Source organism: Strongylocentrotus purpuratus, unplaced genomic scaffold (assembly GCF_000002235.5).
Source record: "Strongylocentrotus purpuratus isolate Spur 01 unplaced genomic scaffold, Spur_5.0 spur5_scaffold_14, whole genome shotgun sequence".
In the NCBI taxonomy this organism is placed as follows: domain Eukaryota; kingdom Metazoa; phylum Echinodermata; class Echinoidea; order Camarodonta; family Strongylocentrotidae; genus Strongylocentrotus; species Strongylocentrotus purpuratus.
This window is the reverse complement of record NW_022145599.1, coordinates 21687187-21713062: the sequence shown is the minus strand read 5'-3', so window position 1 is coordinate 21713062 and position 25876 is coordinate 21687187. Positions and strand designations below refer to the sequence as shown.

Below are 25876 nucleotides of genomic sequence, written 5' to 3'. Positions count from 1 at the left end.
CTAATGCAGACATTAATCTTTCTCTTCAGAACCAGACGGATGATGATTCTGTTTTAAAGTAGATGAGTTAACACAGGCCTGATAAAAACCCGATTTAAATCGGTTTCTCAATTTTTTTTGGATTTTTTCCAGATTTTTTTTTTCTTCCCGATTTAAAAAAAAAAAAAATCAGATTTTTTTCTTCTTCCCTATTTCCTGATTCTCCCCTTATTTTCTCTATTCTTCCCTATTTTGCCCTATTTTTTTCCCCAATTTTCTTACTCGAAAGGGGGGAATGTTGTTAGATGCCATTTTTTCCCCGCGAATCCTCTTCTTTTTTTTAGTGCTCACTATCACCCCTGTAACACCATTCTTGCTCCAAACAGATGAATAGTGTAAGTGCAAATAAGACTTGGGTATTTGACAAGAAATGAACCTACGTTATCTTACTCCAAAATTGTCACCAATTTTACAAACAAATGTATGCCCACTATAGAAATGCCAGTTTGCACTACATGCAAGCTTTGAATTGAAAGTGTTGATGACTCTTGCATTATGTGGTACCCATTTATACACCTGGGTTGAGAGAGATGCCTTTCAGTTGAAATACCTTGCTTAATGGCATGAATGCAGCATCGGTGCACAAACCCATGAATTTGCAAATCCATCAATGAAGCGAAACATTCTGTTGAGTTGCAAGCGCGTTATCTGTTACCCATTTATAGCCCTGGATAGAGAGAGGCAATGTGTATGAAATGCTTTGCATAAAAAAAGAGGAGTGCAGCATCAAGATACAACTGATACTGACTAGTGCATTATCCAGTACCCATTTGTACACGTGGGTAGAGACTCGAGAGAGAGGCAAGGTTTTTGAAATACCTTGCTAAACAACAGGATTGCATCAAACCTATGATTCTTCACGTCTTAGGGCAACAGCCCACTTATTGACCTTTGTGAAAATGTCACTATCTTCCCCAAACTTGTTGCTCCACATGACAGCGTGCCCAAGCTCTTCTCAAAGACATCCAATTTCATGGCTGCTCTATCTCCAGGTAGATCGTGACTAAACATGCCATCCAACCGTTACGAGTCGGTGCACCTCGGAAGTCAGAATGCATGTTGCATACATTATTGGTCATGTTACAATCTTGAACAAACCCAGGGTAGGAACTGATCCCGAGCTCCGGTAACACAACTACATTTCAAGAGAAACATGTTGTATGCTATTCTGAAAATTGTTGATTATGGCGTTGCTCGGTGGTTTGTATGAGCAAAATGTAAAGAAACTCACAAAACATTGCTGGAAATCACATTTACTGCAACCTTTTGTTGCACGGCTTGAAATGCTGTTGGAACAGTTTTCTTGATAAAGTTTAAAAATGATCAAAATATTCCTTGAGTTGTGCAAAACCCATCCATGTTGTGTCATCCCTATAGAAGAAAAAGAAAGTATTATACAAATATATTGCTTGCTCTTTTGATCCCCTGCTTTGAGTTATTAGATTGATTGATGCGAACTCCTTCCTTACGCTTATCTTTTATCACTGTACTAAAAGAAGACACAATCATGATTTTTGTCAAGTGCCTTTGTTAACTTTTTTTTTCTTTTTTTCTTTAAGCCATTTTTATTCACAATGTTTGTATAGTTGTGCATACACCATCATTGTCCTTGTATGAAATGAAATTGGTATTCTCTTTGAGCTCAGAACCCCTTCTTAATCCCTAGAAACTAACTGTAGAAATATTGCAATTTGTTGTGCAAATGATATCCTTTACATTCTGAACAATAATGAATGAACGTTCTCCTTGAACATCTCTTTCACAATCTTTGGAACATACCCTGAAGAACATAACTTCTCATTTGTACAAACACTACCATTCTGATTACTTTCGAACAATGGCATCACATCCTCCCTGTCTATCTTTACAAGATTCCATATGCTGTGACGACGATGTAGCCTGCTATTTTGGGCCCTTCCTCTGTCTGTTCTCCTTGGAACTGTTTGTTCTCCTTCACATCCTATCCTTAGTGACATTCATTTTGTATGAAGACTGGCAGAGGAATTAACCTGTCAAGCAAGACACACTTGTAAGCTTAGAATCCAGCTCATGCTAATACTCATGTCACAGTGGTTGGGGGGGGGGGGGGGTTGTAAAGTGACATTTAAGCAGCTTAACAAAAGTTAATAGTGAAGAAAAAAAAAACATATCCAGGACCTCGTCACATGAAAAGTTTTAATTAAAGGCCAATCCAACCTTTGTTACAAGTTCATGTGTATGGAAGCAGAAAAATAAGTTTGGATCTCGAATTCAGATGGCTTTATAATATAATATAGATATTTGAAAGGAACTCCAAATTGGCTATATGTCTCAACAATATGTATGGGTAGCTCACACCACTACAATTTTTTAGGTTCATCCAGATTTTTGCACACACAGCTATACATGTACAAGTATATCGTTTTGACCTTCATTTTTTTCTTTCTCTCTCTTATACTCCTCTTATACTTTATGTTTTTATTTTCTTCTTTGTATCCTTTGTGTCTTACATTCTCCCTCTTCCTTTTCTCTCTTTCTCATTCTGTTTTTTCCTCTGCATGCTTATTTCTATCTTCCCTCTCTTCCATCTTTCTTGTTTCTCTTTCTCTCCCTCCCCCCCCCCCCCCCCCCTTCTCTCTCTCTCTCTCTCCGGTTTACCTATCTCTCTCTCTCTCATATTGGTCTCCTTGTTTTCCTTTTATTCTTTGCCATTCTTTTATCTCCAAATCTCTTGCTTCATATCTGCCTTCGTGATCACTTATTCTGTCTCTCTCAATTGCAGCACACCATTCTATATGCAAAGAATAAACAAGTAGTTTCTTTTGATACCCTGGGGCTCATCAATTCCAGATTCCCTTTCTCATGAATAAATTTTAAATGTCTGTGCATTTGAAAGCCTCCCATGCAGGAGAACTTGAAATGTCATCGAGAAATTTTCAATTAGCAGGGATTTGCATTCGGTGATTGTTTCCTTATAGACAGATAACATATGCATGGGTTTGCTACAAAACAACTGATGAGCAATATGGGGATTAAGTGTTGTATTTTATTGTATTGGTGGGTTGTGTGGTTTTAAAAGTAGTAGACTGAAGATTTGAAGGGCAGGTGAACCGAGAAATGGAATAATAACAATATCTTTGAAAAATGTCTAAAGAATGTAAAGGTGAAGGGTGATTTTTCTTTGAGAGAAAATATGTTCAAATAAGTCATCGTTGCCCTTTTCTTTTTTCCTCCAGGTCTCTCTCTTCATTAGTTTAGTTCTCTATCCTCTCTTGCCCATGCTTTCATCTCTTTCCTTTTCCGCAGTCTTAACTTTTAATTTTTTTCACTTTTTCATTTGTACCGTCCAATTACCTTTTCTCCCTTTTCTCTCTCTCTCTCTCTCTCTCTCTCTCTCTCTCTCTCTTCCCTCTCTTCCCTCTCTTCCCCCTCTCCCCCTCTCTCTCTCTCTCTCTCTCTTTCTTTCTCTCATCCTCACTTTTCGACCTGTTGACTTACTTCATCCAATCCCAAGCCCTTGCTGTTTTGGAGACTTTTCTCTTCAAGAGTCATTTGCGTTCATTAATATTTTTCATTAAGCTTACAAGCTCCCTCAATATTCAGATTCTTATTTTCTTGGTTATTGCAATGCAGTACCTAAGCTTTGATATATTCCTCCAGACAAAATTACTGCCTAATTTCTTCTAAGTTGAACCATACAAAATACAGGAAACGACCCAGTAATCTATAAAAATACAATTACCAATTCGTTAGTCATTTGCATTCATAATATTTTTTAATTTAGCTTACAAGCTCCCACAATATGCACATTCTTTTTTGGGGGGTAATTCAAATTCAGGACCCAATCTTTGATATAATCCTCCAGACAAAACTACTGCCTAATTTCTTCTAAGTTGAACCATCAAAAATACAGTAAAACGACCCAGTAATCTTAAAGCAAAGGTCAGTGCAGTATGCATCTCGTTATTTTTCAGGCGAGCGCAGCAATTGATGTGCTTACATTAACCTTTTTTACAAGCTTGACATTTTCTTAAGGCGAGAAGTTGTGCCGTATAACATTGATTATTCTCCTGGCCGGCTTGATTGACTAGCCCTTTGAAGGTTGTATATTTGACTTGCATCCTTGGAGTGAGTTGTACCCATATATTGTAATCATCTCAATGTTATTCTGAGGTCTGTTCACACAAGGATGCTCTATCACCTTTCAATGTGTCTATAGCAACACTGCAAATTTAGCTGCGAAGTAGTAACGTGAAGATGCTGCATGCATGTTTCTTTGCAGTGGTGCAGTGAGCAGGTCCCAAGTAGACATGAGCCCAACCAAAAAATTACTTTTTTTTTTACGAGGGCTCTTTTCAGATTTTCCCTTAAAAAAATAGCCCCCTTAATTATTTTGCGGTGGCTATTTTGGAGCTCAGGGGGGCTTTTTTTTTTTTAAAGGTTGTATTTTTTTTAAACGCGGTTTTACCTAATTAAATTCCAAGCAAAGGCAAATATAGATACAATTGTAGCGTACATATGTCATGTAGAGTATTGCAGACATTCAGATACCCATGATTTATTCACTTTGTGTTAAACGTGTGGCTTTATGATTTACATATACATGTAACTAAAACTTGTCAAAAGGAGCGTTTTGTTTAACTGTTCGTTTTTCATATCCTAAGAAAATATTATCACTGACATGCGGGCTAGGAATTAATTTTTTTATGGGGGCTACTTTTCCCCATTGCCTAAAAAAAACCAAGGGGCTACTTCCTTAAAGCCATATTGTAAGCTGTAACAATAAGTTGTGTTTTTCCTTAGCCATCATACTACTAGCAACCAAATTGGTAGGTAATATGTTATTTAGTCTTTTTTCTGTCCCAAATTTAATTGTTATCATGGACAATGCAATCCCATTAAAAAAAATGTAGACCAACTCCCTTTAAAATTGTGTTATTTAGACCATTTATAACCATTAAATGTGAGTAAATATTTTTACTGTTGTCCCACATACCGATGTAGGGTCTATTTGTTATGCCGAAACATGCAAAATCATGGCCTTTTTTTTTTTTATAGACTCTAATTCTAAAGGCCAAGCCAAAGCTAGTTTCATTTCGTAGACAGAAATTGATGTCATCATCACTCATGACAATTGGCCTGGCATCGATCGTATATAAATAATTTAATTTAATTAAACAGTTGTAAGAAAGATTCTGAGGAGTAGGAACATCCTTTATATATTTATTTACGGTTTTTTTATAACAAAATTCAATTTCTGTGTACGAAACTTGCTTTATACCGATTTTACAGGAAAAAATCCGGCATTGATTTTGCACGTTTCGTTATTACAAATATATCAGTATGTGGGACAACAGTAAAAATATACTCGCATTTAATGGTTTTAACTTATAAATAACACAATTTTAGACGGAATAACATTTTTTTTTAATGGGATTGCATTGTCCATGATAAAAATTAGGGCCAGAAAAAAGACTAAATAAACATATTACGTACCAATTTGGTCGCTAGCAGTTGAGCTCTCGTCACTCGCAAATACTTATTTGCTTCGTACAAGGAGCATGCGGGCGCGCGCTGGAGCTGAGCTAGTACGTACGTTTCTGTGTATTGTGAACGTGTGTGAACTGCGTATGCATTCATGCTGTGCACGAAACTACATCGGGGCCGGTGGCCTGTCCGGCCGCCGGGAGCTTAGGCGCAGGCAGGCGGATACCGCTGTAGATTTAGCTACAGTAGGTACGACCGCCGATCCGCTGCAACTCACAAAACTTTTAAAATGTTGATGGAAGTTTCTAGTTTTGGAGTTGGTAGTTGGAACGGAGATTTCACTCAGACACATCAATAAATTGGTTTATTAATTCATAGGGAATATCAATTTATGGCGGGGGCGATTTTTCAAGATATATTGATTTTTTTTCGCCCTCGTCTTGATTTTTACCGTGGCGATTTCAGAGGTTTAGGGGGCGAATCGCCCGTCGCCCCCGTGTATTTTTTTCGTTGCATGAGCCATATGCAAACCAAACTATATAAGGAGGATGATGCTATTATAAGAGTACCAAGAAGTAGATGGCATACATGCTAAGCCATGTGGCTTTAAAAAAGTGCTGTTAAATCCCTTTTGATTCTATAACATGTAGATGACATTGTCTTTAGGGAGGCAGAAGGGCATTAACTCTGTGTTAACTCATATTCCCTTCTGGCTCTCAGCGAATGACCTCATACATTTTATGTTCACCCAGCAATAAGGCAGTAGCATCCTTATGTATCTCTCTCTCTCTCTCTCTCTCTCTCTCTCTCTCTTGCTCTCCCTCTTTCTCTCTTCCTCTCTCCCTCTCCCTTTCGCGCTCTCTCCCTTTCGCTCTCTCTCCCTCTCCCTTTCTCTCTCCCTCTCTTTCTCCCTCTCTTTCTCTCTCTCTCTCTCTCTCTCTTTCTCTCTCTGTCTCTCTTTATCTCTCTCTGTTTCTGTAGCATCCATGTATTGTTGATGTCAGAAACAGCTCTTTTGCTGGAAGCCAAAGACTTGGCAGCCAAAGACATGGCAAACTTCACATCTTCCTTAGATCATGAGTGTGATTACAGCATATATGAGGATATCAACATTAGTTTGAGATTATTTGCTTAAATAGTTGAGAGATGTGGAAAGAAAAAAGACGAAAGCATAGATGATTAGACAGACTCAGTGAGATAAAGAGAAAGAGAGAGGGGGATGGTAGGGAAGGAGGGAGATGGAGAGAGAGAGGGAGAGAAAGAGAGATAGAGGGAGAGGGAAGAAAGAAAGAGGGGAATGGTAGGGAATGAGAGAGAGAGAGAGAGAGAGAGAGAGAGGTAGGGAGGAGAGAAATGAGAGAGAGAGAGAGAGAGAGAAAAAAAAAATGGCTAACATCACTGATAAGAAAGATCAGATAGGATCATTGGACCTTAGAGGTTAAGACCCACTACTATAGTGTATACAACCCCACCCTTACCTAAGCACCCGTCTAATTCTTGTTACTGTATATAGAGCAGATGCTGTATCCAACGTGAAGGTCTGCTCCAGAAGGTCTGTCAAACCTGTTCCAAAATGGCCTGATTCCTTGGCTTTTGAGTAATGCCGCCTGGTAAATCAGTGCCCTTGATGATCTAAATGCCTTTTCATCCGTCAATATAAACAAGATAGTCTTCTTGCAAGGTACTGCCTAGTCTGTTTGTGTGTGGCACGTCTTCTGTCACTTAGCGTCTGCTGAGAGCCAGCAGGGATTACTAGTACATCATATTATTTAGCACAGATTTGATGTCTATGTAACTTGGCAGACATTGATTTGTAATAGCATGGTGTCATTAGGGTTTGTATTTTGTAATATTTATTTAATGTACAGTTGATACATTGGATGGGTCTCATGGTTCTTTGCTACATGAAATATACCATTTCTCAGTAATGAAAGTCTTTTTGTGTGATTGAAAATACAGTATATATACCCCCTAGGGGGGTGTTTCACAAAGCCTTTTCTCAATGACAAATGACAACAATCAGCGACAATATCCCATCATCTTCATAATTGCACGGATGAATCAACCTACAAATTGCTTCCTCATTAGCTTGAGTGTAAACTGTTATGCATACCAAAACACCAAAATGAATGCTAAATATGCTGAGAGTATGAAGGTTGTTAACTCTTACTCTTCCCTTCTACAATTCGTCGCTGTTTTCACGAAGTGCCGGTAGTGAAAAAAAATTGCATTCACTTTGCGTCACGATTTTCCTCACTACCGTCACTTCGTGAAAATAGGGACGAAATGACTTCATCATTTTTAGGATTGACCACACTGACAGTATAGATATAATGTAAACAAAGTTTAGTCATGAAATATTAGCGATATCTTGGGTATGGGACTCTTTTCGGAGTGACCTGTATAAACACTAGGAGTGCTTATCCAGGTACGAGTATGGTATTGTCAAGTGAAAAAATTGAAGTGAAAATGGAAATATTTATGGAGTGTTCAACAGTGGGGCAAGTTTGTTGCTAGCCAGAGGCATTCTTGTACCGCAAGTGCTCAATTTGTTTATATCTACTTTATTCCCTCACCGCAATGTGGATTTCTACATCCGTGCTGGGCGCCATCTCTCCCTTGAGTGGCGAATGTAGATTAATGTTCAAGTGCTTAAGTATCATTGGGAAACCACAAATGTTTGTGGAGTGTTACACAGTAAGAAATTTCAAGTTTTCAGCTAGGACTATTTGTGTTTCACAGCTGCGTTTGAACGATTCCTGTATTCGATATTGTAAATATGTTATATCGTTGAGTTTTATATTCAATCAAAACTAAAATACAAAAATACAAAAACAAATAAATGAAAAACAAATTCCTGTATTTGCTCCCACAAGTTAGATTCAGTGCTCTCAGTCCTATATCAAACGTCAAAGCCATATATAGGAGTAAATGTCTTCGTCCTGATCCAATATTGTAAAACAATTTATTTTGTTTAATCTCAAGAAAGTTTCTTTGGTCCACCTCAACCATATAAATGTATTACAAGGGTGCAATGTACATTGCATAGATTCCAGCATCTTGTTTAACCTTTGCCAGAAACTTTAAACATCTCTCCTAGTTTCCATTTCTACCCTGGGTATGGAGAGGCATGTGTAGATTGATGCCTTGATTGGAATGAAACCACAGCATCCTCATAGGTGCCAGAGATCAGAAGAAACTATTGTTACTGTTTGGTGATATATGCCATATGTAGAGTAAACATTATGCTTTAATACAGTCAAAAAAGTTCACCCTTCCATAATATTTGTTTTAGTGGGGTGAAGGCGAGACAAATATGAATTGTGCCTAACGTAAGATAAACTATCACATTTATGTCCACACTATCTTCTTCTTTGTCTCATTTCTCCCTCTTCTCTGTCTGTCTGTCTATGTCTGTCTTTCTCTCCCCCTCCCTCTCTCTCTCTCCCTCTCTCTCTCTCTCTCTCTCTCTCTCTCTCTCTTTCTATCATGAGCACTCCTTCCTTGTTCTCCTCCTCTCTTTCTTTCTTTCTCTCTCTCTCTCTCCCTCTCCCGCCCTCTCCTTCCCTCTCTCTTTCCTGCTCCTCCTCTCTCTTTCCTGCTCTTCCTCTCCCTCTCTTCATCCACATTTCTTTCTAACAACCTTCCCCCTTCAGGCCAGAATGGTGCTCTATCTCCTCTCTCTTCATTGGATGCAGACCACAAATAAACACTCTTAATGGGAGACACTGTTTATAGAGGGGGTAACCAGTCTGAGCAAGCTAAATTCAGACACATTGAAAATAATAACAAGATCCTTGGCTGAGCTCTTCTGGGGAGAGCTAATGTCAATAGTGGATTGTTTATCATCATGATCAAACGTTGTGTGATCAAACAGTGCTAGCAGGATACAGATGAAAATGAAATATTTGAACATTTCTGTGAGTGCATAGGCAGTGACATGTATGTTATAAGTATCGCATTTTGAATTGGCTTTTGTATGCGTGTGACGAGTCTGTTTTAATAACTGCAGAACGAAGAAAGAAATGGGTTTTCTGCTTTATATGATATGATAATGCTATTGATGATCTGTAGTGATATTAATTATCTATTCTATCATTATGATTGAATATTTACATTGGAGCCATGAACAATTGATGGTGGGTGTGAAATGAGGGCAAACTTACAGAAACGACAGAGAAAATTTAAAAAAAAAATTGAATTCAGGATTAAATAAAATGTAATTTTACAGATAAAGGAATATCAAAACCAAGCGCATGGGCTTATAAGCTCCTCTAAAGTGTTGGGAGCCCCAAAAATGTGAAAGAAAATGTGTTTGAAGTCGAATATTGATGAAAGAATTCAAAATTTAGGTTTTCTGCGTACAATAGAAAACCTAAATTATGTATTCTTCCCTGAATGTATTTGCCATTTTACTGAAAAGTCAGGTATTCTCCTCTTATAAGAGGCATAGTTAAAATGCAATACCACTAAATATATCCTCATATTTCACCTTTTCTACACATGTAAATTGATTGGGGGGGGGCATATGGACAGCGGATACGCCTGTGAATTCAGACACAAACCTTCGATATAACCAATACCTTCTTGACATCTAGTTTAAACTGTTCCTTTCTAGGTATCTGAAAATGCCCTGCCCATGCAGTGTAGACTATGCAAACAGCTCTAGCAGAAGGTCTTATTTCTCCATTCATTTTCTATTTTTAGCAATCTTGATTGAGGAGCTTTCAAAAAAAGTACTAGCGACGATGCATTCAGAGGGTCTTAGTGGGCAAAAATATGCAGAAAGAGTTGATTCTTGCTCCGAAATTGATGTTTTATTCAACACTTTGGTTCAAAATGTGAAATTTGTGTGACTTGTGTGAATCTGGGGAGATGTGTGAATTCAGAATCATGGAGCTAGGTTGCTTGTGGAGGGATTTTGTTGTGTGTTGTGTTAATCTGTTTCTACGAAGGGTTGGCATAGCTTTTGTCTGTGCATGCTTAGCTAGATTTTATTTTCCCCCTTTTCACCCTTAACCTTCTGTCATCCAAACACCCCTTTCCCATCCAGAAGGTTTTAATAATGTATGAGCGATGTCCTGTTTTTATCTTCACCACCCTATTTAACCCATTTCTTCCTACCCCAACCCCCTCTCTGTCACTCTCTCTCTCTCTCTCTCTCTCTCTCTCTCTCTCTCTCTCTCTCTCTAACCTTGCTATCAACTAAATCAAGACCTTAACTGGACATAAGAATTGAGTGTGTGATGTTGTAACAGGTCCATTACTTGTGCCCCCCCCTTTTTTTTTGGTTTTACTGTCACCCCTCTCTCCCTACCAATCCCCCTCCCAATTCCACCCCATTCATGTAAGAATGCATGAGTGATGAAACTATACCCTGCCATTTACCAGGTAAAGAAATGTACCATGACCAATATGACACCATATCAGCATTCATTCATGGCCGGATTAATTTTTTTTTTTTTTTGGGGGGGGGGAGCAGTGGAGAGGATGTGGAGAGGAGTATTCCCAATCACATTTTTGCTTTAGGATAGCTGTATAATATTTCTGTATTAAAGGCATTTGATAATCTTACAAGGGATGGATACAGGATTTTTTAAATGGGGATTGGGGACGGGGGGGGGGGGGGGGGGGGGGGGGGGTCCCCTCCTCCATAAGTCTCGACAAGCAAACAGATATTAAGGTAGATCAACACCCCTGTGACCCCCTAGTATCTTCCCCCTTTGGATGTGGTGGATCAGCCTAAAAGTCTGACAATTAAGCAATATATATAATCAAGCACTAAAATGGGCCCAGTACTCAAAATCTCAGACAATAAACAAAGGGGTGGTCAACACCCCTATGACCCCCACCCTAGATCCTTCCTGCTGACTAGATGTCAGATGATATCCTCTAGTATACCCTGATGTTGAATGGTTCTTAAAGGGATCGTTTAACAATGTTAAATCTGAGATGCACGGCCCTAGATGTTAAAAGTGTCTGTGAGATGGTGTAATAATGAAGCCCTAAAAAATCAAGAAGTGCCTCAAAAAAGTAAAAATCTTTGAGTGACCGGTTTTAACATACTCGTTTGCCCCAGTAGACGGTAGTGTTATGAAAACCGTTAGGGAAAAAAAAGAGCAAAATTTGGTTCCGATTTCCAATGATAAGTATCTTGATAATCAGGCAGGCAATCGGCTAGTAAAAGTCATGGGGTTCCTGACTGACCTAAGGTTTATAATTATCATTGCAGCATGAGCTAAATCCAGGATTTTGTTTCGGAATCTGAGACAAAGTTACCGGATCCCTTTAAAGTACCCTCCTTTAAAGCTTCTTGAGACGTTTCTGCCTATTTGAAGGCCCCAACCGTACTTGTGTATTCATAAACCTTAACATACATTATGCATCATTCATTATCCAATTAAAGTATCCATACCATGAATTAGATTCAATGAAGATGAATGTTACAACAGATTCTGACTGATATTGATCCAATTTCCTTTCATTATCTGGATCCAATGAAAATTTGAAAAACAACTGGGGGGTGTTTCACAAAACTTAGCATCAGTGACAAATGATAGTCGTTGTTATAAGCTACTAAAATCCTTGCTTCTGATTAGTTATCAGCAGATTTGTCACTGATTTTAGTCATATGTCATTGAAAAAAGGCTTTGTGAAACAGGTCCCAGGAGTGAGATGAAGCCCAATTTAATGGCAGGCAGAATCTAATCTTATCTGTTCAACATTGCAGTCAGGTGGCACTTTTCATCTAGTAGTTGTATTGAGAGGTTTTTCTTGGCAATTCTTACATCTTTCTGACTTTCATTGGGTTAATATGAAAGATATTCATCAAGGATTCATTTTTCAAATCTTTGAATCTGGAAGAAAAAAAACCTGTCAATTATAGCTACTCTTTCATGAGCTTGCTAATGTTGCAATGTCATGTGGTTTCTCTACCCTAGAAAGTAATGGTACAAACAGGTTTGAATATCATTCTAGGGTTGATGACCGGTATGCTGAGATTAATGACTAATACCTTCAAGACTATTACCACCTCTTTGAAAATTCTTGCCAAGATGGATTGTACATTTTAATCAGGGAAAAAACATCGTCTGAGGGCCTCCCTTGAAATACAGGACTGTAAATCCCTGATATGAATATGAAATAATAATGGATGGTTTCATTGATCTATTATTGAATTAATTCTTTCTAGGGTTTAAGAAATAATCTTTTTTTTTCAGGGAGATTATGTATGAGTTTCCAAATTGATGGATTTTTATGTCAGTAGTCATAGCAAATAGTTGTTAAGGGGGTTGTTAAAATGGTAGTGTCATGAATCAAGTAAGTACCCCCTTTTCCTCCTTCCCTCACTCCCTCTCTCTCTCTCTCCCATACTTGCCCCATCTCTCTCTCTCTCTCTCTCTCTCTCTCTATTTCTTTCACTCTCTCTGTATTTATTTATTTCTCTCTCTCTCTCTCTCTGCGTCTGTCTATTAATATATCTCTCAGTTTCTTTCTCTCCCCACCCCTCTCTCTACTTTTCTCTGTTTTGTTTTCTTTGTGTGTTTGTGTGTGTTTCTTTCTCTCTATCTCCTCTTTCAATACCCCTCTGTATCGTGGTATCTGCTCAGAGCCAAAAGGTCTTTAACTCATACTTTTACATTATAAGTTAACATCTTTGTTGCTCTCAGCAGGGGAATGTCTTCCTGCTCCTTTATATCACTGTCTCTCTACATTTGTCTTTCACATTAAAAAATAGTATGACAAAGAAAACTTATCCAGGGACGAATATTGTGCAGTGAATTGTTCATGAAGTGATAACATATCATTCAGTTCCTCAGCATTTTCTTTTTTTTCCTCTTTTTTTCTCTTTATTTCTTGTGGTAATGTGGATCTCACATTTCTTTCAGGTCCCTCTTACAATATTTATGCTTAAGTATTACAATACTGTAGTTTCCAAATCATTTCCAAATTAGGACATTGTAGATTGAGTCTGAAACCAAAACCAAGTTGTTGATGTGAATGGAAGTTTCAAATAGAGGAAAAGAGACTTCAACATAATTATAACAAAGTTGATATATTTGATATCTGTTTATTAACTCGCTAACTTTCACTGTAGTGCCTCTGTATTTATTTATTTATTTCTAATCTTTTGTCAGGGTAGCCTATTCACCAATAAGTAGTAGTCTTCCATGGGGCCCTGAATAATTATGAACTTATTTATATCAAAAAGCATAACATTTATACAGAACAGTAAAAATAAAATTTCATAGTACATGTAGAAAGCTATAACACAGCAATAATAGATGTGGCTCAAACAAATACTTGAGGTGGGGCAGTACCTGTATGGGTGATTTGGGCAATATAACTTCCGAAATGCTTGAAGCCCAAACTTGATTTGAGTGTGAATGTCAAATAAGTCGATAGAAATTCAAGCAGTGGAGAGTAAATGCTCATTATTGCCAAGGGTTACCCAGAACAGGAAAGCCAGAACAGGAAAGCTATTTGAAGTGCTTCCTTCCTGAACGGGAAATTACTACAGATTCCAAGTGTATTGATATCCACTGCTCAAGGATTTGTGTTTATTCTTAAGTCAAGTTCAAATATAGGTCAATCTTATCCTGGGGACCAAACACTTTCTGATGTAAACAATATCATAATTATTACAATTTTTGTCTGTTGTTCTGTTTCTATTTGCATTTATCTACACATTTAACCTAAAACTGCAACTTTATGTACCAAGTTTGTGTATTGGCACATGGGCTGATACCAGGTGCCATGTTTGTAGATTGGCATGGACTAAAGTAGGACAGTAATTAATGATACCATTGTTTATCAATTAAGCTTCAAGTAATGATCCTACCAGTCATAATTAGCCATTCATCACTTTTATGTCACGTTTTTCATAATACCTATACATAGGGAACCCAAAATGATTAGATGTCTTTGCCAAAAATGATCTTTTAGAAATAAATGTGACTCAGCTTGAGGGTTTTTTTGTATAGAACTTTTGTTAGGAAGGATCTAAAAATGAGCCTTTGTGTTTTATTTTGTTTCTATTTGCGTTTACAAACACATTTCAACCTAAAACTGCAATGTGTTCCAGTCCATTAACCCTTAATACGTACCAAGTTTACATACTGTGTGGGTTGGTTGATACAGTCAAGTGCCATATTTGAAGATTGACACAGACATTAGACATTAATTAATGATACCATTGTTTGTCATTAAAGCTGCAAGTAATGATCCTTTTCCAGTCATAACTAGCCATAAACCACTTTTATATCACATTTTCAAAGAAGCTATACATAGGGAAACCAAAACTGATTTGATGTCTTTGCCAAAACTGATCTTTTCTTTAGGTCAACAACAGACATTTCTGATTTTTTTTTTTTAGTACAGAGCCAAATTCGTCACAGAGTTACTAATTGGCGTTTGATTGAGCGCACCTTAGAAAATTCATAACTTTCCTGTTTTTGATCAGGTTTTGCTCAAACTCTCACTGACCTGTTCCTCTCATTTGTCTGCTTCTATAAAAACCAAGTAATACAACCAACATGGGGGTCCCTGTATTAATACCTCAATCACACTGACTCCTAACTGACCGATTTTTGGCTCTTCAGGAGGATGCAATTGTTAGTTCGGTCTGGTGTCGGTCTAGGCCCTGTTTCATAAAATCTTGTTATCAATAACAAATGCTAAATTTCAATGACAAGGTTGCTCTCAGCCAATCAAATTCCATGATTTCAGTAGCTTATAACTGTTATTATAACTAGAATTTGGTAAGAAGTTTGAAGAAACAGGGTCAGTTTTGTTGGTGTGACTGATGTATACACATGTACATATGGGAACGAGAGAATTCATTATACTGCGGGTTAACATTGTGTGGGTACATCAATCCTTCATCCAAAAGTGGCTAGAAAGTTTCACATGTATGTATTTATGCTTGTATTGAACAGAATCTGTCTCACAAAAATATGTATATATTCATTTATTTCATCTTCTGTATTCCTTTCCCCTTTCTCTATACAGTTGAGGAAGCCAAGAACCTAATTCCAATGGACCCCAACGGTCTGTCAGATCCCTTTGTGAAGCTCAAACTCATTCCCGATCAGAAGAATCAGACTAAGAAGAAGACCAAGACCATCAAGGGAAATCTAAACCCAACCTGGGGAGAATCTTTTGAGTTGTAAGTCAATTTTATTCTTATCTGTAGGCCTGTCCTCATCAGCTCGAGATTACCAAGTAACCTGCTATTTTAATTATCCCGATCACAAATTATCCAGCTAATTCGCGTCTTCATCGGCCCGCTGTTGCAATTAGCGGGATATTTGGTCGAGATAATCATGCAAAATATTCGCTATTTGTCCGATGCGTCCTCATCAGCCTGAAGACTCGCACAGCAAAATATCTTGAGCTAATTTCTCGAGCTTGGGTTTTGAGGTCGAGTCTCGAGCTGATGAAGACGCGATTTGCAACTTTGGGCTTATTTCCCTATTTAGCGGGCTATTTGGCCATCTTGAGCTGATGAAGCCATACCTTCTAGGACCAATAGTTTTAGAGTGTTATAGACAAGGGGCACAATTCTTTTCAGCACAATTGACAATAACCTTGTGGTCTTGATAGATATTTCTTCCAGGCATTTACTTGCAATTGTTATTACTTTATTTATTTACCAGGATTATTGAGTTCATTTTATACAGTAGATCTTCAAACTGTGTTAAGTCAGGTCTTTTTATAATTTGGGTGGTGCCTTCAAGAGAAAGTTGAGCTTTCGTCATGTGATGGCATCGTAAAAGGTACTGGCAAGCAGTTCATAAAGGTTGGTTATTATGTAGCACATGACAGTTATTGTATACTGTGAGGTTTTTTAATCTTCAAACTGAATAGAAAATTAGCTCAGCCTTTATGAATGTCGCATGCATTGTACACACATGTGTATGAGGGACTATGCAAACGTGTGGCATGAAAGTGTGAAACCAAGGCTTCAGCAACTTATTGTCTTATTTTCAATATGAGGGCATTTGAGAACTTTTTTTTTTTTAGGGGAATTCGTTTCCTATGATATTCTTTCATACTAACATTTAGGAAAATTAATAAGCTCGCAAATTATTTCCACCTAATCCAGAACTCACCAATCTCTTTAACTAACAAGTATTTTGAACCTGTTGAACTTACCCATTACCTGTGTGTAATTGTGCATAACAAATTCATAGTTTAAACTCAATCAATTTTACGATCAGGCAGACAAAGGGGTGATTTTTATTTCTATCTACATTGCTAGTCAATTTTTTAGTGCAAGCATGTAAAATGTATTATAGTGAGTACATGAGGGACCTCAATTCCATTCTATACTTGCCTTTTTATTATATATTTTTGTTTAATCAACAACATTATTTAATGATTAATGCATCATTCTTTGTTATAAAGCATCCATCTTTCACATCAGTAACTTTAGAAGGAAGCAAGCGTAGAATTCATGCCCTCTCTTTCTCTGTCTCCTCCATCTTCTGATATTTTTTTTTTTCATTTCTAATTTGTCACGCTTTATATTCCACACCACCCTTCTCTCTGGCAAGAATATTGATGGGTCATTATGCAAATGAGGTAGGATGACCCAAGGGTTGTATAAAAGCCAATCAAGCCCCTTGCCTGCTATACAGATGAGCAACTCTCGAGGCAATTTACGCTGTCCACGTCCAAGATTTTCCCGGAGACTGTTGCATGCTCAAATCTATCATCGTTAGTCAGATCCCCAGTGGGCAGAATAGGATAACTATCCATAATGAAGTAATCCATTATATTCTATATCAGTGTGTGTTGCCAATTTCAGTCCCTTTTAAAGTTATGTGATTTCAGCTACACATAACAAGTAATCAAGTGTATTCCTTATCCTTAACATTTGTGCTTTGATTAAAGCTTTCTGATTTTATATTTATCTTTTTTTTTCTTATCTCAAGACAATGAACCAGTTTTCTCATGTCATCATGGTTATTTTATGATGTGCTGATCTTATTCTTTTTGCCTTTGTAGATTTCAATTTTAAGGTTAGCAGAATATGTTGTATATTTTTTGAACAGATTACAGTGTGAAGTACTGAGAAATTGTTGCACCCTCAGAATTCAGTTCTACGGTGTGGGTCAAGGAAAAGTTTACACCTAGAAAATGTGCTTATTACTTTATAAATCATCGCAAACAATTCCTCCTGTTCATCCAAGCTTGAACACATACCACACAAAAAGGATACCAAATGATTTGGGGTAAAACACTCTTTCAAAAGATGTATAAGAATTTACTGTTCCTAGATGATTCTTAAAATAATTAGCAATTTTCTAGGTGTAAACTTTTTTTGACTCACACTGTATAGGGGTAATTCCATTGGCTGATCGAGAGCCAGAGGAAGATTAAAACTTGGTTGCTGTCTTCACCTCTCTGCAAGCCCGCTTGTTTGCCACGAGTGCAGTTTTGCACAATATAATGGGCACCAATTGACAAATGGATTGTTTTGTTCAATGCAATATCTTTGTAAAATTACCAATTTCTGATCTTGATTAGCTCCATGATAACCTTTCCATAGCACCGGCATAGATTAATCTTGCACAGGAAACAGTTTAATAATCTTGAAGCCTTTGATTTTATCCAATGACAAATACAATGTGGCACAGGGAAATTATTTGTGTGTCGTATAAAGAGTTAACTCTATGGAAAGGTGAATGACATATTGCCCTATTTGCTCTCGCCCGATGATTTGTGCATTTTTCTGACCAATGGTCAGTCAATACTCTTGGTCTAGTGACCAGGGCCCCGTTTCATAAAACTTGTTATCTATAACAAATGCTAAATTTCAATGACAAATTTACTCTCAGCCAATCAAATGCCACGATTTCAGTAGCTTATAACAGTCATTGGAACCTGTTATTGATAACAAGTTTTGTGAAACAGGGCCCAGATCTTTGAAGACTGTCATGGTTGACTTTCTGTCTCCTTCGAATCTGCAACTGCACATATGTATTGGCACGCTACAAATTTGAGTGGATGATGTACCTCACCATGTGTTGATTGCCTTTAATACCCCATACCAACAATAGTGTACTTTACGCAACAAACTTTATGATAACCCTTTCTGCAGTACCATGGAAGAGTCGGACAGGAACCGCAGGCTTCTCGTTGAGGTCTGGGACTGGGACCGCGCCACCCGCAACGACTTCATGGGTGCCCTCTCCTTTGGTATCTCGGAGCTGATGAAGTCCGGCGTCGACGGCTGGTACAAGCTCCTCGGCCAGGAGGAAGGTGAATACTACAATGTGCCGGCGATCGCTGAGACGGAATCCATCGAGGAACTCACCTCTACTATAAAGGTAGGTCCATGCTTTGGTTATACTTGATACTTGATGAGGTAATCCCTGAAGCAGCTTTTCCAAGCTATACTGGGATGGTATGTGTTGTGACAGCAGGTGAAGGTAGTAAAAAATCATGCTGCTATATGGTTTACAGCATTTTGGAACCTACAGGAGGTTCTAACCCTCTGATGGGAGGGCGGTCATCTGGAAAGCAGTAACTGTTGGGGCAGTAACTGCAGTGGCTGGTAGTTGATTCCAGATGCGAATGGTCCGGGGGTAGTCCAAAGGGGACTCAGGATTGGAAAGGTTTCAGATGCTTGGTCACCAACATCAGACTTTGACAAGGCATTCAGCGATGATGAAGAAGCATTGAAAGGTCCCATCTTTCCAAGGAACCTGTAAAGCCATCACTTTACAGAAATAATATTTGAAGCTCATGATTTAATTACTACATTGAACTTCTCACGTATGAAACAAATTATTGGCGATTGGTGCACTTTTAAAAGGCTTCTGTCTAATAAACCTGTTGCAAATAGAATCAAAAGTTAATCGGAGAATCTCTAAAAACCAGGGATATCATCTTTTTCTAACAAACGGTGAGCTACATTGAAATACAGTTTACTGGAGCTGTAGAGTTGCTTGTTGTTGTAGTTTGCATGCCAGTCATGTTTTTCATACATCTAGTGTTTTTAAATTGTTAAATGTCATTATTTCTCTGCATAATGTACTTTGGCAAGACATCAATCGGCATTTGCATACATGCCAACTGTTCAGATTAAAGAGGAACATTCCTCTTTTTGGGAGAAGATAATTATCATTTTAATGCAGGTGTTCCTCTTCCTGTACAAATTTGTCTGTAGTATTGAATAGGAGAGTTAGGATTGTTCCTCTTTTTTTTTAAAATAGCATAATTTGTACAGATTTCTGATTTTCAAATGTTGGCATGTATGCATTTGCCACTCTCGACCCAGGTTTAGTAAGTGGGCACCGGGTAGATTGATTCATTGAATGCACTGAGCACTACGTTTGCCAGAGCTAGAGGCGGGGTAATAATATCCAAAGTCCTTGGACGCACATAAGGCGTGTCTTCACTATCTCGAGATTGCCAAGTATCCAGCTATTTGAACTATTCCGATCGCAAACTATCCAGCTAATTTGCGTCTTCACTAGACCAATACGCTCATCACCAACTAGCTCGAAAAATAATCTCAAGATTGACGCATGCGCACTTCAGCGACTGACTGTACGACCAGCGTGCAGATTTAAGATTTTACCCGCGCTGTAAAACGTAAACAAGTAAAATTTCGCCCTCCCTCTAATTTGCTACTTCAGTCTAATGAAGACGCAAATTAGCTGGATAGTTTGCGATCAGGATAGTTTGAATAGCTGGATATTTGGCAATCTCGAGATAGTGAAGACGGGCCTATAGAGATGTTATTTCGTAATGTGATATGTGCTATACAAGAATGGCATATGTTTTTATTATTATATTATACAGCTAGATTAACAATGAATGTCACTTAGAGATATTTTCCTTTCCTTTAATATTGAAGATCTTCTATAATTTCTTTTAATGAATCCTGCGACATGTGATAAAATGTGGCAGTCACCCTACAGGATTATCTTTTATGAAGAGGAGGGAGTCAGACTAGAGTCTGCAATCATTGTCGTTGAAGAATCACCAATAAAATTTAAATGAAAATGTCTCCAGATATAAGTAGAAGAAATCTAAGCCGGTTGGAGTCTCTTATCATGCATTGATATTAAAGGTTTATCAAAGCTTTCATCTACGATAATGAAAGAGAAATATATCTGGGGGTTTAGCATAAGCTCCTGTTTCAATGATTTGAAGCCGGAATTCTATGAATTTTGAGGAGGGAGGTAGACGTTGAAAATGTCACCATCTGCATCTCATGTTTGAGAGATTTGGAAGTGAATGAAGCTGATAAGAGGAGAAGACGGATGTATTTGAGATGATGTTTAGAAAGGCTCGACATTCAAGATTCCAAATATCAATAAGAATGAGAATGTTGTCTGAATGGCATTGGTAGCTTTGAGAGACATTTTGCTTGGCATTGGTAGAAATGAATGTTGCAGTGAGATTTTGCATGGTATGGCTAGAAATTAATCTAGCAGTGAATGAAATGATTTTCAGTGATCTAGTTTAGAAAGCATGGAAATAAGAAAAGGAGCAATGAGATATGTCAGCGTGCATAGAATGTAGCCAGTCAGATATATAAATCAAGGCAGTAGAGGTAATTTACTTGCAGTTCACTGACACAGAATTGACTTTACGATAAGGATAAGTGCATTGTTATGAAAAGTCTGAATAAAGCACCATATGGCCTAAAGTTCATATGTTTATCCGTTTGAAACAGAGTTCACTTCTTTCTTACTCTATACATGAAATGAGGTATTTCCAACAGCAAATAAAGTTTTCTAGATAAGAGATGTAGAGACAGAGACGTGAAAATATTGAGCAAGAGACAGACTACCGGGTAATAGATTTGTTGAGACAAATAGGAAAAGAGAGAAATTACCAGAAGTAGAGAGGAGGGGACAAAATTTAACTTGGCCCATAATCATAGAGCTATCTAAACGAGCCATGTAAACACTTTACTTCCTTATATGCTATACTTATTTTCAGGAGAGAAAGGGAGAGAGCAAGACAGAGACAGAGAGAGAAAGAGAGAGAGAAAGAGAGAGACAGACAAAAAAGAGAGGGGAGAGTCAAGAGTTGATGCAAGGTAAAAAGACATTGAGGTATCTGCGGTGAGACAGGAGGCCATTAACTACTTACCGGTTTGGTAGCTTTTAATAACAGATGCCCTTCTTGCACTCAGCAGACAAAATTTGTAGAAAGGCAAGATCATGATCACCATTATATGCAGGATCATGAGAGAGAGAGAGATAGAGAGAGAGAGAGAGAGAGAGAGAGGAGGGGGAGGGGAGGGTCGAGTGTCGATGCGAGGTAAAAAGACACTAAGACATCTACGGTGAGACAGGAGACCATTAACTACTTACCGGTTTGGTAGCTTACAATACAGAGCTAATGCCCTTCTTGCACTGTGAGAGAGAGAGAGAGAGAGAGAGAGAGAGGGAGAGAGAGAGTGAGAGAGGGAGAGAGCAAGAGAGAGAGAGAGAGAGTGAGAGAGAGAGAGGGGGGAGATAAATGGATAGGAGGAATAGGTTCAGAGTTGGTACAAGGTTAGAGACATTTAATCATCATGTAAGTCACATTAACTTGTATCTTTCATCATGACTTTAACACCTTTCTTGCTTTCAGCATAAAAACTGTCAAAAAAGGCAAAGACAGATGAACAGTGCAAACAGGGACCATATTGGAGGAAAGATAACTCAATCCAGGGAGCTTTTCTCTGATAAAAGACAATTTGATTAGCTAAAAGGGAAACATCTGATAATAAACATGTAGAAGGCGATATGAATGATGAATTGCTGTAGATATTCACATGTAAAAAGACAGATATAGCAGACGGTTTAAGAATATGAGAGCTGCGATAAATGATTACTGAACAACAGGAAATGAAAAAGAGAAAATGTGTTACAGAGAATAGAAAGAGGTAAAAACTGGGAGTTTCATAAAACCAGCTTTGACTGAATAATAAGTCACATGAGAACTAACAAAACTTGTTGGGGATGCAAGAGAAAGGGAGAAAAACAACTGGTAAAAATTGACACATCCAGGGCAGCTTCTATAATGTTAAACCATTCGAAATGGGTGACATCCTGTCAGAGTTACATTAAAATGCATAGGAGCCCCTGGGCAACTGGGACATGACTGAGTTTCAATGAATGATGTGAAATTTCATTTTCATTCGGGAGAAGGATACAGTGGATTATTGGGGTAACAAAAAAGGGGAGTGCAGTATTAATAATAAGGCTACCCTGGGTAAACAAGATATATATTGTTATCATTATTATTAATATACAGATTGTTGCTTTTTGATTATGTTACTCTTTATTTTTTTATGAAAATCTACATGATGATGTAAATATAAACAAATTTCATTATGGTTTCATAAACTATGACAGGATTTCGGTTCATTGTGTATTCACTGCTCAGGGTTGGATTTGTTTAAGTGTTGTATGTTTGATCAACAGTTTAGGTATCAAAACAGACAAAATATGTTGTACATGTTTTCCTTATTCAGAGAAATGTATTACTGTTTAGATATACATTTTCTCTTCTACTGTACCCCTTCTCTAATTGTCTCTTCAATTCTGCAATGAGATATTATCTTATATTTGCAAACTTTCATCTGATCTTAGTTTTGTCATTGTTAAAATCCTTTTAATGATTGTTCGTTTCTGATGATTAGTATTGGCAGTATGCACCCTCCTGCATTATCTGAGATCAGCTCAGAAAAACATCTTGAAATGTCCAGTTGTTCAGACCGAGTTTTGTGGGGAATGGTCATTTACTTATAAATTTACTTTGAAATTTTTCTTAAAACATACTTGTTTATACAGCATCATGACTGAATTATAATTTAGTCAGGCGTTTTCAGTACCTTTTCTCCCTTTTATATCTTTTTTCATAAGTGTATAGAGATGCAACAGCGGTGAAATGCACTATAAATAACTGTATTATTATTATTATTATTATTATTATTATTATTATTATTATTATATTATTTAATATGCACTCCATTCCTCTTTAAATCATTCAGTAGGTAAAGCTCCTGAAATTATCATGCAAATCTCTGGTAAATTAAGTTAATGGAATTGCTGAAGTATGTTGTCATCCCTTGTGTTGGCATCTATGAGAGTGTTATCCTTTCTCAAGAGGGAATCATTTATGAATTAGGGCGGAGTAGGATGGGGTTTGTGGTTATACCGGTAGGAGTAATGATGCGGTGGACAAGGAGACGGGCAGATTAGGATGTAGGGATTATCAGAGGCAGTAAAACAGAGAGGAGTAGGCATAACATTAGATTGATTAAAGCCCGTCTGTACTAGTTTGGCCAGAAGAGATTAGACCTCCCTGCAAGGTCACCAACAAGTGGTTATCTCATCAAATCAGCTCTCAATAGACATAAGAAAAAAAGGGATCATGGGGGACCAACAGGCACTGATTAGGAATTGTTTGCTATATAGGGGTGCAAGTAGCTATAAGTAGTGCAGTGGGGCTTAAAGGACTTCAGATTGAGTTAAAGTAAAATGGAGCTTTTTTTTCAGTCAAAGAACCCACAAGAAGAGGGAATCTATTAACCACAATTCTCACTTACTTTTACTGGCTTATACCTGTTTTTTTTTTTTCCCTTTTTTACTTGCTTTTTTACTTACTTTACTTTGGTAGGCATATTTCAAAGATATAAAAGCTTAACCATTGGCATTGACATTCATTTAAAAAAAACTCTTTGTCTTTCTTTCCAGGAATTAAAATATCCACTACTGCATTGGTATTTTTCTATAAAGCCTTTGATTCATGTCCTTAAATAGTTCTTTCTTACATGTATAAATAAATAATCATATTGGACCTAGTTTTATTTCCAAGTATTTACTAATATCCCAAACTTTATACATGCTAGTCTACATGCTACCCTAGAAGACATAACAATGAAATAACTTTATACAGGAAATGTCGCAAAACTTCTGATTAGTTTCTGTGGGACATTATGTAATTTCAGTTTTTTTCCCACGTGACTCAAATTTTAAACTCAGAATTGTTAGGTAAAAAAATGAATAAATGAAGACTCTAGAAGCATCTATTTTGACTCCATTTGCAAATTACATCTCAATTTTTGCTTTTTGATAGAGGGATCATGTATTGTGGCAAACCTATTTTTAGCAAGGCTGTGCAAATCACTTCATAATTGTAAATAGCACCATTAACTTTGGTGTAACACTTTGTAGTGATTTGAATGGGACACCAAAACCAGTCATAAACATGTACCAAACATGAAATTCAGTCATTGAGATTAGCTTCCAGTTTTTTAGATAAAATTGGAACAAAGTTCAGTGATTAGTGTTTTTCATGAATTGAAACCTGAGTGTACGTGCAATTTAACATTGTGCAGTAACAAACAATTCTGCTATAAGAATGTTTGTTATTAGTTTTATGTGCTTCCAGTTTTGTTTTCATCAGAAAAGTTGAGTTAGATTCTCCTCTTTCTGTAATCAAAACCATAAATCATTTTAATTGCTGTGTATTATATATATATATATATATATATATATATATATATATATATATATATATATATATATATATGTATGTCTTGCTTTAGTTAAGAGCAGATCAAGTTTCAAGATAGCTGCTTCTTATCCATCTCATGTTTCAGATTAAAAGAATGAAAATCTCAGTTTCATTCCCTTGTTGATTATTGATTGCAGTATTTTTTTTTTAAAGATCAGAAGTGTTTTAATGGGAGCTTCTTTTTTTTTTAGTTGCTATATTAAGATTTATCATGATAATTTTTGCTTGTATTTTCTGTATTTATTGTTTTTCCCCCATTTTCCCAGAATCTAATTGTTAACCACTCCCGGTTTTTGTTCATAGGTTGACTTCCATATGATATCATATTTCTCTTATACTGAATTGAAATACAGATCTAAAATCAAAAGTAATGTCAATATTAATACATTTTACCCCTTCAGTTTGTAACTAGAAAATAAAGTTTCTGTAACTACGCGCTACTTCATTTTACATTTACATGTATGTTTCTGCTTAATGAGACCTCCAGTGACATTTTATTGTTGAGAGAAAGAGCCAAAATATTGATGTTTCTGCCACTGTTTATCATTTCCTCTTGCATTTAATTAGTGAATTTCACAGCTACTATTATACAGAAGATTCATGATTGACACATGTTGCATGCTTAAACTGTTACAAGTGCTATGTTACAAAGGCTTCAAACTATATGTTTTCACTTGCTTTTGCTTTTTATGAATGATTGTTTCCTCTTAGACTTTGCATCTGCATTCTTTTCTGATTAGCCGAGGAACCTTATTGTCAATCTCATTTTGCTTTGTTTAATGCTTGTTCATATTTGTGCTCAATTTTCTATCATTTTTTTTCCTCAGAGTGA

General features: G+C 37.1%; 1 protein-coding gene across 1 annotated transcript in view; it reads left to right on the top strand.

Moving 5' to 3' along the window:
* LOC762525 (protein kinase C) overlaps positions 1 to 18884 on the top strand; it is a 33705-nt gene extending 14821 nt beyond the window's left edge. The window contains exons 2-3 of the mRNA XM_030984475.1: positions 15517 to 15673; positions 18614 to 18884. Coding sequence (XP_030840335.1) covers positions 15517 to 15673; positions 18614 to 18869 — 413 coding nt within the window. The 3' untranslated portion in view covers positions 18870 to 18884. The remainder of the gene's footprint in view (positions 1 to 15516; positions 15674 to 18613) is intronic.
* The last annotated feature ends 6992 nt before the right edge of the window (positions 18885 to 25876 follow it).